The sequence below is a fragment of the Trachemys scripta genome, chromosome 7 (assembly GCF_013100865.1).
Source record: "Trachemys scripta elegans isolate TJP31775 chromosome 7, CAS_Tse_1.0, whole genome shotgun sequence".
Taxonomy (NCBI): domain Eukaryota; kingdom Metazoa; phylum Chordata; order Testudines; family Emydidae; genus Trachemys; species Trachemys scripta.
This window is the reverse complement of record NC_048304.1, coordinates 19382219-19397065: the sequence shown is the minus strand read 5'-3', so window position 1 is coordinate 19397065 and position 14847 is coordinate 19382219. Positions and strand designations below refer to the sequence as shown.

General features: G+C 42.1%; 1 protein-coding gene across 5 annotated transcripts in view; it reads left to right on the top strand.

Annotated features, from left to right (window-relative positions):
- FGD5 (FYVE, RhoGEF and PH domain containing 5) overlaps positions 1–14847 on the top strand; it is a 149713-nt gene that overhangs the window by 14407 nt on the left and 120459 nt on the right. For all 5 annotated transcript variants that reach the window (XM_034775088.1, XM_034775089.1, XM_034775091.1 and 2 more), the window contains exon 2: positions 1008–4017. In XM_034775088.1, coding sequence (XP_034630979.1) covers positions 1008–4017 — 3010 coding nt within the window. The remainder of the gene's footprint in view (positions 1–1007; positions 4018–14847) is intronic.

The following is a 14847-nucleotide window of genomic DNA, read 5'->3' as shown; positions in this document are numbered from 1 at the left end:
TCAACTTTTATGAGCACCAAAATGTACTTTAAATAAAAGAGAATTGCTTACCAAGTGGGCTTGTCGTTTACATTGTCGTTGTGTCTTCTGAACAGTGAAGCAACTGAAGAAGTTATACATTTTGAAAACTGAACTTAAGTTGACACCAATTACCTCTCCTCATTTTAGGGTACAAGGATTTCATTCACTGTGTTGTAGCTCAGCTACATAATTAATGTAAAGACTTAACCAACCCTTCAGAAATTCTTTCGCCCTGGGTGAATAAATTAGTTGACCAGCAAGTAACATATCATTCAGTTTTTCATTATCAGTCACCATAGTAAAGGTGGGAGAATAGATTTTGTGCTTTGGGCTGGTAAACATTCATGTCAGTTTTACAAGTCTGAATTAACCATTTAAATTGCTGGCAGAACAAACTGAGTGTGGATTTGTTTTGCAGTCTACAATACAGATAAAAGCATTGCTACACATTGCTTGCACTGCATTTTTATGGATTCAAATTAGAACTGGTCACAATTTTTCTGTGGAAAGACTGTTTTATGATGGAACTGGGTGTTCCAATAAAGATTTGTAAGTGTCTTCTTTCCACTGAAACTTTTTTAATTGAAAATCTGAACATCAAAAAACTGAAAACATTTGGTCAAAACCCCAACATTTCATTTTGGAAATATTGAAACATTGTTTCTACATTTCTGATTGAAATGAAAAATTTTGACATTCCTGTATTGATAGGTTTCTGTTTGGCTCAGTCTGATATTAAACTGTGTCCTCCTGTGTGGCCGCAGTGCTTCATGGGAGTTGTAGTTCAGTGCTTCCTGCCACCATTTTCCTCTATGGACCAGCTGCACTACAATTCTAGTCAAAATTACTATAAACAAATAAAGTTAATTGGGATGGATTCTCTGGTGGCTTCACTGCCACTATGTTTCTATTAAACCAGTGAATAGATATTTGTTGAAACCAGGATGGCAAACTGCTAATATGGCTTTTCTTTGTTTCTTTTCCAGACTTCACAAAACCACCACTAGCACCAAAACCAAAGATTATCAGTCATCTTTCTTCCGTGGCTGTCTCCAAATTTCCGCCTTCATTGTCAAGGCCTGATATTCTTCATAATCCAAACTCTATGTCTAGGGGTCCAAAACCACCCATTGCTCCCAAGCCAAAACTCTCAGCTGACACTGAGGGGAGGTCCAGTGTTTATACCAACAATAACTTAAATAAATTCACAAATGGAAAACTGATATGTCCCGATGGAGAGCTGTATGAAGGAAATCAATGCAACATTGAGTGCTCGGAATCTGAGGCTGGTGATGAATATATCGTAGTTCCTGAAGCTCAGCTGACTGATGACTTTGAACATGCGCATGACGAGTGTTTAGAGTCATCTGCAGAGAATGAGGTCTTAGAAACTCCAGAAGCATCCGGGGAGGAAGAGGATCATAGCATAGCTAATGACGAGGAGATCTGTAATCCAGAAATAACTGAAGCCGAGGACATTGACTCTTCAGATGCTGTGGAACCTGTGGAACCAGACTCAGATGGAGCAACAGAAATGAGAGGCTGTGACAGGTCTGAAGCACTTAGTCAAGTGTCTTCAGGAGCCCTTGAAGTAGAAGATGTTGCTTCTAAGAATATGGAGGAAGAAGTGGACTGTGTAGATGACCTCCAAAACTATTTCAAAGGTGAGGCTGAGGAAACATTTAATAACCTCAATCTGGTAAAGGACAATAATGAGTATAACCTGGAAAACTGTAAGATTTTGAATGGAGATGAGGACTTGAAGGGCAATATCTGTGAAGACATTATTCTAACACATTTACCTGTAGATGATGAGCCAATACCAGAAGAGAATGATGAACTGCCCCAAACTTTAGAAGATGAGCTATCAAACAATGACACAGAAGTGAGTCCAGCAAACAGTGGTGACCTGGATGATAATGCAGAGTTTGTACTGAGTACAGAAACGGAATTAGTAAATTATGGTTGTGCAAATTCTGATATAATTCCTGATGATGTTGATGAAGAAGAAACAGACATTGGGTTAGGACTGAAAGAAAATGAACCTGACGCAGAAGGGGATTTGGGAGGTTCTATCAATGAAGCTGCAGCTGAAGAAGAGGAAGTAAGTCCAGATAGCGACAAAGAAACAAATGTGGAAAGGGAAGACTATATAGATGATGGGTACCAAACCATTGAGATGAAGAGTGAGGAGGAAACATCAAAGACAACATGTGAGGCTAGAGAAGACTCTGAAAAAGAGGAAGAAGTGGTGACGGCAGAGAATATAGATGATAGTTGTCAAATTGTTCCGTTTGAGAGCGAATGCAATGAAGATGTCATTGACTCACCCCAAGAAAACTTAGATGATAATTTGCAACTGGAAAGGACTTTTTTGAGTAATGATAGCCAGCTCTCTAGTCCTCAAACTGTTAGCGAGCCAGAGCTGGAAGGGGAATCTAAACCAAATGTGTTTGTTGAAGATTGTGGTGACAATGAATGTGTCTTGGAAGAATCTGAATCAGATGAGCAAGTTCTTGAAGGCAACAAGGTCAGTCATAGTAGCTTTGAAGAAAGATCCCCAAATCCACCTGAACAAGCATCAGTTGAGGATAAATACCATACAGCGGAAGAATTAGCTAGTTGTGATCAAAGCAAATATAAAGCAGACTATGATAGTGAACATGAGTCTAGTGAGTATTTAGCAGTCCCTGAAGTGGTTGTTGTACCTGAGGAAGGAGAAACAACCAGTGATTCTCTAGATGATCCTTATGTGATGCCCTCAGAGAATGCAACCCCTCATGTTAGAGAAGTGGTGCAGACTGAATTAGAAGATATTCCATGTGATTACAGCATAAGAGAAGAACTAATTGTAGACACTGAAAACAACCTGCTATCCATTGATCGAAAAAGTATGGTCACTAGAACAAGGTCACTCTCTGGGAAAGTGCCTGGCTATGTGCCAGAAACTGTTCCAGAAGAAACTGGACCAGAAACGGATGTACAGTCCTCAAATGATGACTCTCTGACTGAACATTTAACCAATAACTTACCGCTCTTGGAAGGAAAACCAATAGAAGTCAATAGGGCCTTACCAGCCACGTCAAGACGCTTTATTTTATACCCACGGTCTTACTCGGTAGAAGGGAGAGATATGCCAGTCTCTGTTTACAGAGAAACTGATGGCTCTACATTGGATGACAATAGAATAAAGAGGACAGAAGACAACCTCTTTTTGCCCTGTGTAATTGGTTCTTCAGGTAGCTTTTCACAGAGGAATCACCTTTCATCAAGTGGTGTGTCCACCCCATCCTCAGTTGTTGACATACCACCTCCTTTTGAACTAGCCTGTATCACCAAAAAGCCAATCACTAAAAGTTCCCCCTCACTTTTAATAGAGAACGAATCTCCTGATAAGTACACTAAGAAAAAGAAATCATCTTTTAAGAGGTTTCTCACCCTAAAATTTAAGAAGAAGACAGAAAATAAGGTCCATGTGGATGTTAATGTTTCCTCTTCAAGGTCCTCTTCAGAGTCTAGCTATCACGGGACTTCTAGGATTATGGAACTGGACAGAAGGAGCTTGAGTAGTTCACCTCAGCTAAAGTCCCATACTGGGAAGCTGCGAGCTTCTGAGTCTCCCTCTACTGTTCTTTTCTACAAGGATGGTAAAAGAAAGGGGATCCCCAAAACCTTTAGCAGGAGTGTGTCGAGAGTGGAGTCCTTTGAGGATCGATCCAGACCTCCTTTCATGCCACTTCCCTTAACTAAACCTAGGTCTATTTCGTTCCCTAATGCTGATACTTCTGACTATGAGAACATTCCAGCTGTGAGCTCCGATTATGAAAATATACAAATTCCTCCTCGAAGACCAACCAGAGCGGGAACTTTTACAGAATTTTTTGAAGATCCCAGTAGAGCATTATCTGCTGCTAATGAGAATGACGGCTATGTGGATATGAGCAGCTTCACAGCCTTTGAGAACAAGCAGCAAACCACAGACCAGGAAACAGAAAGGTACTGTAGTAAATTATTATGTAAGACCTGCTAGCCTTGACTAATCAAGACTTCCTCTGTTAGGTGTCATAGGCAGATCCTCCATTTTGCTTGGCTTATTCTCCTTGTTCAGGCAATGCTTTCAAGAAAGAGTTTGGAAGAATACAAGATAAACCATTATCAGTGAAAAGAGACTAAATTAAGATGTATTGAAACTCTTTTTGTAAACACATACCTAACAAGCCCAGTGGAACTGGATGATCATATCTGGGTAGAGAACATAAGTCAAACAAAGTTCATTTAAAAATAATCATTTTACTCTGGTGGATCTATTTTTTTATGAGCAATATTTCTGAGTTCTTGTTTGAATGGAATTTGTTACAGATACAAACTATCTTACTGGGTCCTGGAATCTCTGCTTTCATTTCATCATTCTTGCCAATTTCCATATGCAACATTGTGTACTTAATTTATCCTTCAAAGTACGGCAATTAAATATGGACCAAAAAATGCCAAGCAAACCAGGACCTAATCTGAACAGTCTATTAATTTATTAAATTGCTTTAAAATCTTTCATCATGGAGTTTTGGCAGCTTCTGACTTCTGAGTGAATTACATAAATGGTTTGTCTGAAACTGCATGTGTTGCATTTTGTGATTTTTCAGCTTCGCTTTAACTATTTGTTCTGGTGCAACTCTATTTGGGACCATCTGTCTTCTCCTTGATATTCCACCATAACTTCCCTATTATCATTTTATAATCATATTAGAGCTTGAAGCCAATGGGGTGAGACTAGCGTAAAGGAGAAGAGAATTTAACCCACTGGCTCCAGTTAGAACAGGTAACAGAGAAAACAAAGGAAAAGCAACTGAATGAAAAATCTGGGGTGAATTAAATGAAAGTCTTCCAACCGTGTTTTAAATGTACCTTTTATTCTTCCCCCCCACCCCGAGCTGTTTCACACTCATGTTTCACTTTTTCATGAAGTGTGTATTTTCAAATCTCCTCCTCCCACACATTTTGCATGGGGCAGGAAATCAAAATATTAACTGCATGGGGAAGCTCACGTTAGTCAGATCTCACTAATGATCCGCTAGTCATTTTCCTTTCAGCAGCTCCATTTCCATTGAGAAAACTGACATTTGCTTTGAAACTGGGCCATTTGTTTGTATCAGAGACATACCACCCATTTTGGGTTATTCTTTAAGGTAAAAATATTGAACTACGTAAATTGCTATGACTTAGACATATTTGTTGCCAGGGGAAAAGCCAATCAGAACTGGTTCAAGGAAGTCTCACGGTCAAGGCTTGAACATGATATTTCATGTTGTTTTTTGTGTATGCTGTTTCTGCTGTTAGCGGAGAAATGAAAATTGGGCATTCCTAAATAGCCCCTTTCTCAGTAGAAGGCTGATTGGGAAGCAGAGATGTGCATATTGCTAACAAGTTTTTATTGAGCCTCATTCATGTATTCAGTGCTGTACAAAATGGAAAAAGACCATGCCCAAAATGGATTATCAAAATGGATAAACAATATAGTTCAGTTACATAATGCCCTGGATTAGAACAGAATAGTCTAATCTCAAAACAGGGTAATTATACATATTGTGTGTGTGTGTGTGTATATATATATATATATATATGTATAGTTAGTATATTTATTGTTAAAATGTTGCTTCTTAAAATGGACTTCAAGGGACCTAAATCTTAGAATATGGAATCATATGAGAAGTAACCCTGCCACAGAAAACCTCATGATGCTATTAATTTAAAATTCCTGGCCTACTTTTAGTATGATGCTTATTTCACTCATCTTAGACCCTGACTTCTTTGACATAGCACATATGTAACACATGTGGCACTTCCTGTCCTCACTATATTCACCTACATAGTGTTGGTAGCTAGCATCTGTCGGTATATTGGTGAAGGGCTACGTATTTGATGAATGAACCAGTGCAAATCTTCATTAAAGTTTCAATTAACAGAATTTGAAGAAGATATAGAATTATAATGATCCAGAAACCACCATGTTCTGAATGTTTGTGATTGGGTGGGGGGCATTGAAACTGACAGATGAGAAGATTCACTTTTTAATTTTAATACGTAAAAGAAAAACCATATGGAATAGATTTAAACCAATAATTTTTAATTAAATGCAATCAAATTTCTAGAAAGAGCTCAATAAGGCAAGTCTGCTAGAAATACATCTTATTTTACAATTACCATTGTGAGGTGAGTGTTTGCAATATTGTCCCCTGATGGGCAGTTACTGTAGATCCCCCAAATTTTTCTATGTGGTATTAATAATTAAAATCCGATTCAGAAATGCAACAATACAGATGGTCATTAGCACGCTGCGCTGTGGGGAAAGGAGTTAGCCGTATGTGGAACCAGCCTTTAGGCCCCTCAAACCCCCTTACCCATGAACCCTTCCTGATTTGGGCAGCCAAGAAATGTAAATTTTAGCTTTCACTTCGTTTTTAGAAAGGAAGAGTCTATCCCTTTTCTTTTGCAGAGATGGCCTTGAAAATGTAAACAGATGTAAAACGACAGTTAGCGTTGAAAGGAAAATACAGCTGGGCTCCGCATCTGCAGTAGGAAACTGCTCTTGCCACCTACACACACATTTTGGGCTAGATCACTGGTGCTAATGGAGCTATGCCTATTTACAACTAGCTAAAGATATGGCCTGTTAAGGAAAACGAATTAATTACCTTTGGGGTGTATCCCAAAGAACCATTTCATTTGCCCTCCCCAGAACCCTTAGTCCGCCTGCACCATGTGGTGTGATAATGGTCGAAAAGAAGCTGCTATTTTGGGGAAGGGAAACAGGCACAGCAAACACTTGTTTCATAGGCTGTCTCTAGTCACAAAACTTCAGGAGAAACAGAAGGGTGCCTTTACCACAGTTTTGAGAGTGATGGCAGGAAAATGGTGCAGTTAAGCATCTGCCAGAACTGCATTTCCATCATAACCTTCCTGTTACCTTGGCGCCAAGAAATTTGCTAGGCCCAAATAGTCCCTTCTGCTTCTGCTTCTCTGCTCAAACAGTTAGAGGGAAGCAAAAGGAAGATAGCAGCAGCCCCACACAGTGTGCTCTCACCTGGGAGTTCAGACTTCCTGGGAGGGGATGAGCTGGGAAGACGCTGCTGTCCCTCCTGGGCATTGTTCACCCAAAAGTCCACAGGGTTCCCATCCACAATGGTGATCCATTCTGCACACAGTGAGCCATAGTCAGAGGACTGGGGGTAGCCAGCAGCAGGGACTATATGGGACAGGAGACCTGAAGTTGTTGTGCTAATTGGTCCGAGGCGTGGTGTGGAGACCCTGTGTCTCTGTGCAGACGGCCCAAGACCCATGGCATTTCCCAGTAGGTCTCACGATATCTGAGGGTTTAGAAGGCCAAGCACCAATCCTCTGATGGGACAGAAAAGGGAACTGGAACAGGTACAGAGAAGGGCTACTAGGATGATCCGAGGAATGGAAAACCTGCCTTATGAAAGGACACTCAAAGAGCTTGGCTTGTTTAGCCTAACCAAAAGAAGGCTGAGGGGAGATATGATTGCTCTTTATAAATATATCAGAGGGATAAATATCAGGGAGGGAGAGGAATTATTTAAGCTTAATACCAATGTGGACACAAGAACAAACGGATATAAACTGGACATTAGGAAGTTTAGACTTGAAATTAGACAAAGGTTTCTAACCATTAGAGGAGTGAAGTTCTGGAACAGCCTCCCAAGGGGAGCAGTGGGGGCAAAAGACATATCTGGCTTGAAAACTAAGCTTGATAATTTTATGGAGGGGAAGGAATGATGGGATAGCCTAATTTTGGCAATTAATTGATCTTTGATTATTAGCAGGTAAATATGCCCAATGGTCTGTGATGGGATGTTAGATGGGGTGGGATCTGAGTTACTACAGATAATTCTTTCCTGGGTGCTGGCTGGTGAGTCTTGCCCACATGCTCAGGGTTTAAGTGGTCACCATATTTGGGGTCGGGAAGGAATTTTCCTCCAGGGCAGATTGGCAGAGGCCCTGGAGGTTTTTTGCCTTCCTCTGCAGCGTGGGGCCTGGGTCACTTGCTGGAGGATTCGCTGCACCTTAAACCACGATTTGAGGACTTCAATAACTCAGACATAGGTTAGGGGTTTGTTACAGGAGTGGGTGGGTGAGATTCTGTGGCCTGCATTGTGCAGGAGGTCAGACTAGATGATCATAATAGTCCTTTCCAACCTTAAAGTCTATGAGTCTATGAGACAGTTTGGAACAAAGTCCAGGTTCCTTTCCACAGATGTCTTTATGGAAGGGGACAATCTGGTCATCCATTTGCTCAGCTAGTGGCACATTCCTCTCTGAGTGAACACTTGCATCCCTCTCACATACATGGTGTGGGGAGCCCACAGAGTTTGAGCCTGGCAGTAAATCTATCTACAGGTCTTTAGGAGAAAGATGGAGCCACAGGAGGGCATACATGAATAAGGCAAGTGGGATTTGGCCTTTGATTTGCCTGATCCAGACTGAGCATTTGCTCAGTGATCAGCGAGCAACGTGGCTCAGCTAAAATCTAAAACATTTAAACTGGATACGATATTTAACGTTGCAAAGCACCGACAGCCCACGTGCAGTCACTGCTTGGTAAAGAAATGTCACATGGATTTTCCCCACAAATACTGACTGCACATACATGCTGTACTTGTGTCACAATAAGTACATACGCAAGGGCTCTGTCAGCTCAAATAGATCCAAAAATCTAAAATTTATAAAGTGCCAGATTCCAGAGTTCCATGCTAGGTAGGGCTGTTATGGTCTATCCAGCACTTAAATTACATTTAAAATACACCAGATCTAACGTTACATTTGAACAATTGGTTTTAACAATTTCTTCAATACTTGTTCATTTCCATGGGAGAGTCCCCTGACACACACACACAAACTTTTATTTTTAATTATACAGTGGATTTAGTGACAGGTACAGGACTGATAGCCCTACAGAAAGAAGTCCTCTAGCAAGAGACATGGGGCACGTGGGCAGTGGAAATGCACACTTGCCCCACTCTACCAAGATAGGAATAGGGATCAACAATGGGGTGAGAAGGTACTTTAATCTCCAGAATATGTTTATTCCTCTCCCTCCAGGATGAATCTACCGACAGAGGGTCTAACCAATTAGTGCCACTGGTGATGGTGGTTTTGTGGTACAGACACTTGCTGCTAGGAAGTGGACTGAAACCATCATCTCCATTTCACGTAGGTCACCAAACAGCTATCAAATCGTACAAACGGTTAGTCACTGCTGTCTGGGGGCAGATTCAAATCTGCAAGCTAGGGGTGATAGGCTCCAGATCTCATTGGTGAGGCTCCAAACCATTCTATCACTTTTTTCCCCCATTCCCTTTTGTAAGGAACACTAAAAAGGCTCAAAGAAAAGTCACACAAAAATATACTTAGAAGGTGAAATTCACTCCATTGAAGAGGGCCTGGTTAACAGCCCGTGCACCTTAAAATGCATTTAAAAGAGGGGAGATTAATCTAAGCCACGGTGGTGAATTTCACCCAACTAGCATTCAGAACCTAGTTTTGACCAATAATCGGGAAGCTGTATCCTCAGCATTCCGTGTTGTTCCTTGAAATTGCCAGCACATAAGTTATATGAAATAAAATCACTCTCACTTCGGAGACTGAGTACGGTGTCCAAGTGCAGTATGCTAAGGCTAAAATGCAGGTAGAGAGATAATACATGCAATGGATAGTCCAGTATAAGTGATGTACATTTTGAAACAACCAAACCAAGGAAAGGATGATCAGTGTTTGTGTATTGAAATGGAGCAAGAAACATACTAGAATTCTATAGATCATTTGCCTAATAATAAATACAGTGAATCACTATTGTTGATATAGCAGAGAGGTGCACAATATGTTAATGTATGTAACACACTAGCTAGCTTGTAAACAGAATGTTCTTAGAAAACATTTCAAAGGGACACTGTTGAGACTACCAGGCCAAAAATGTGCCATGCCAGATACTAGAGAGATAAGGACAGATGTGCAGATTATGGGAGGCAGCCATGAAAGTAACTGGAATGGACATCTCAATGCTTTTATTCACACTTTTACCATCAGCTCTTTATCTGATACATAGCCAGACCTCCAATTCAGCTCTACTCTCTGCAATTATTGTTAATCAAATTTATTACGGCAGTGCCTCAGTGCTAGCCAAGAATGAGGCTCTATTGAGCTAGGCACTGTACATAAGAACAGCCATACTGGGTCAGACCAAATGTCCATCTAGCCCAGTATCCTGTCTACTGACAGTGGCCAATGGCAGATGCCCCAGAGGGAATGAACAGAACAGGTAATCATCAAGTGATCCGTCCCCAGTTGCCCATTCCCAGCTTCTGGCAAACAGAGGCTAGGGACACCATCCCTGTCCATTCTGACTAATAGCCATTGATGATCCTATCCTACATGAACGAATCTATTTCTTTTTTAAACCCTGTTATAGTCTTGGCCTTCACAACAGCCTTTGGCAAGGTTGACTGTGTGTTGTGTGAACAAACACTTCCTTTTGTTTGTTTTAAACCTGCTGCCTTTTGATTTCAGTTGGTGACCCCCAGTTCTTGTGTTATGTACAACCACAGTAGACAGTCCCTGCCCCCAAAGAGCTTGTAACATAAATAGACAAGACAGACACAGGCAGGGGGGAAAGGTAGAACTCACAAGCAGCGTGAACAATGTGGTAGCAGCAAATGTCATGTTAGTTCCACGGGGTTGTGGGGATTGGATGGGTTACTTATGAAGATTTCAGCTAAAAGGGAAGGGAAGGGAGGGGAGGAGAGCAGGGCAGAAGAGAATAAGCGGGGCAGATGTGGAATGAACTCTCAACTCAGACTAGTCAGATACTAAAAGTTAGACAAGTACATTGCCTAACTGGAGCCTCAGTAAAGTCCAAGTACGGATGAGAATTTTGCCTGGTGATCAGAGCAGGAGGGTCCCACAAGAGGAAACGTTCAATGTATACCAGTACACATGCCCCTGTGAATGTGCAGCACCATGCTTTGGTTTGTTACTGTAGGGTTGTTGAAATCCAGCAAAGAGTAGGCCACTTGCGTAAAGTGAGTAAAATGGAGCTAGACTCAAGGTCACTCTCTGAATTTTTTTTTTTTAATTCATCAAATAAACCAGATTTACAGCTGTAATTTCTTTCAGTTACTTTCTTCTCTTTCTTTTTTCATTAGCAACACATTTGAAACAAATTCATTTAACTTTTAAAATAGATCAAAACCCCTTAACACAGATTTAATCCCCAAGCATGATAGACTGATGCTTTTGAACATGTGCACTACGTCTATAATATGCTTGCTCTTTCCTCATTACTGGCATCTGAAATTTTGTCTATTTGGCAGCCTAATGTTTGTACATTCAGGCTGTCGGTCAAGTAAATGTAGCTCCAACAGTGGCCCCTAAAGAGCTTTCTTCCCTAGAAAAAGGGATGATAGCTGTTTACAGGAGTGAGATCCATTTTACTGCTTTTGTGTACAGACACAGTTCAGTTGAACTTCTTCCAAGAATATAACAGAACTGGAAAAGGTTTCCATGGAGTGTATTTTGGAAATGTTAGAAATCTCCTCTTTATGATTTGTAGGTTAAAGATCCCTCAGATTTAAACATTGTGGGGAAAATTCTGATCTTAGTATAAATCCACTCAAACAGCATTGATTTCAATGGAGTTTACAACAGCATCGCAGAGCTCAGAATCTGTCCCTGTTTCTTCAGAAAGAGGCTCTCTCTTCTGATCATAAACAAAAGCACATTTTTTACTTTAAAAATATAATTGCATTTTATTCTTTAAAAAGTTTTGTCTTTCAATTACATTTTAAGAACATAGGACTTCCCTCCACTCCTGTGATGTCTGGCCAACCTCCTCCCCTGCTGCATTTGTTTTAACTGATTGGCTCTGTAGTAGCAGGTGGATGGGTTTGTAAAAGCGGGCATAAGCAAGTGGGGCGGGAAGCAGAGTGGTTACACACTGCAAAGCAGCAGATATTCCATCTGGTGTGGGTTTAGCTATGTTGCTCCCCAGACTTACTGGCTGCACTATGTAGCCCTAGAGGTCACTGACTTCAAAGGTGATGGCTCTAAGCAAGTTGTTGTTATTAAAGGTGAATGTGGAGAGGAAGTCAAAGGCCCAAAGGTTCTCTACTACAGAGACAATTCATTGTTAATAATTGAGGCAGGTTGTTTATCATGGGGAAAAGAGAGGGGGGAATGGCTTGCAACCACAGATTTGTTGTCTTAAAAGCTTAATTATGCTGATCCTTCCTTGAGCATACAGGGTAAAGATATTAATCAAATGGGTTAGGGGGGATTTTTGCCCATGGTTCAGTTCCAGGAGCAGAGGTTATCTGTTAGCATTAAGTGAGCGTACGGTTTCTCCTTACTGTTGCCCTGCGCATGAATATCCCACATCCACACGGTCTTTCTTTTCGTATTACAAGATGCAAACACAGAGTCCCTACCCTAAAGAATTGACAGCATAAACAGACAATATAGACAAAGGACAGGAGGAGAAAGAGAGGAGCAGTGATCTGACCAAGGCCACACACAGCCGGTCCATGGCCCACCTGGGACTTGAACCCCAGCCTCTGTATTTTAAAATGGAATTAGTGCTGGTGACAGGTGCAGGATTGGTAGCCCTGGAGAATGAAGCCCTGAGCTATAGAACAAGGGAACTTAACCTAGCTACTAGACCACACTGCCTCCTCTCAGGTATGCATTTGCCAGATACTGCTATTGTCTTGGATGTAGTGCACAAATTAATTTTAAGGACAAAATTCTGGATCCCAGCACCAAGCCACATGTCTGGGCTATTTCATAGGGGATCTCCGCAGGGGTGGGAAGGAAAAAAGCCTTTCCCCACTATGACAGCAGCACAGCTGATGTCCAGCCACCACTTCTGCCAGATGATCCCCCACCAAGGGAAGAATAGCTAGTGGATCTATATAGCTGTGTATTCAGTGGCACCATCCACCCTTACCCCCACTGCAACCCTGTGTGGTGTGGTGCAAGAATTCTCCAGGGAACAGCGCTCTGTGGTACACAAAAGGTGTGGACTCCCAAGGCTAGCCTGGTTCCTGTTGCCAGTTTTCTGCAACAGTTTCACGGAGCAAGGGCTCTCTGTGGCTGTGGAGGAGGGGCAGGATCTGGCCAAACAGAAATGATCACTAGTTGGTAATGTATTGCTGGCCACAGAGGATCAAGCCAGGGTAGGCTCCTCAGTAAATTAGTAGCAGATGGACTAAGCAGGTAATGCAATCGTCTACCCTTTGAAGGAGGCTTGTATGTGATTAGCAGAAGGAGAAAGTCCCATCAGCCACAGGTGGCTCAAAGGCTTAATTCTGACTGAACAAAAAGGTTGTGGCTGTGCTGCTGTTTCCTGCCTCATACTTAGATTATTTGTTCTGTAGTTGTACAGCACCTTGCACCGTGTGGTCCTGGGTCCATGACTAGGGGTCCTAGGTGCTAGAGCAATACAAATAACCACTACTACTATTACTACACAGGAGAACTGAGCTGAAGCATCACTTGGGGCTTCTATTCCCTGGACTAGCAGAGAACAAGCAATCAGTGTGGGTGGAACATGATCTCTGTCACCGAAGGTGCAAACTGCCCAGGGTGGACTGGGCAGATAATGGAAGAGCAGAAACTCTGATCTTAAAGGAAACCACCTGCCTTTTTTGTTACTATGGTTCACAAATCTGGTGAGCGCAAAGAGGGCGGTAGTGGCAAATGAGAGGGGTAATATCAGAGCTACATAGGGAGAAGTCAAAGTTCCAGCACAAAGGGCTGGGCCTGCTACACACTCAGGAGCCCAGGGCCAACCTTCCAGCAAAGAGAGAACTAGAGCTTGGGATTTGTGTTTATGAGTCACTTCCCCAGGAAGAGTCACCTCAGATAGAGCAGCTGGTTTCCAGGGTGGTCTCAGGTTTTCCAGCTGCTCAGGCTGGAACACAAGGGAGCCAAGTGACTTGCTAAAGTTACATAAGGAAACAGTGAGCCCAGCGAGAGCTTAAAGAAGGTTTGGTTGGTTTTTCCCTTCCTTATTTTCCTCTGGGCATTCTTTTCTGATTGGGGGTGGGGGGGGCTGGACACATGATGCACCCGCAGCTCATGCTCACCCCATCTCCTCCCTTCACCACCATTTAAAATGTGAACAGAGAAATTAAGCAGCCATTTTTGGAGAAAAGTCTCCCATATTGTCCTCCCTTCTTTCTCGGGAGCAGCATTACCAGTAGGAAATTCTACCTATAAATAAGTATAAGCTAAGCCTATTTCTCTGCCTCTAGTCATCTGCTGTACCATCAAGCTAGCTACGGTGTGTCCATGAAGTGCTGAGAGAGAGCTTCCCAAGATGGAGGATGTTTTTTTATAGGGTAAGCCCTGCCCATGGGTAGGGACTATGTTAATTAGGGAGTGGATTGCCTCTGAGAGGAATGGAGCTGGGATGCCCTAAGGAAGTTCCAGTCCTTAAATCAAAGTAGCTCATGTCAGGCTCTGCAGAAGGTTAAGCGAGGGAGAAGCAAGGCATATTAGGTTGCTCTACGCTGTTTTTAAATATATATATATATGGAGCTTTTCCTGCATTCTTTCTTTCTGTGATTTTTATAGCATGCTGTACCTGTAGCACTGTGCTGTGTATATTCCAGTACCACACAGCCCAATGGGCTATTTTACGTTTGTCCAGCAGCGAAACCACCACCTCCAACAGGCTATAGGAAGACATTTTTAGGAGGTACTTTGTGGGGTGGCTGTGCAACTCCTCAGTGGGTCAGCCAGGCTGTCCTTGTGCTG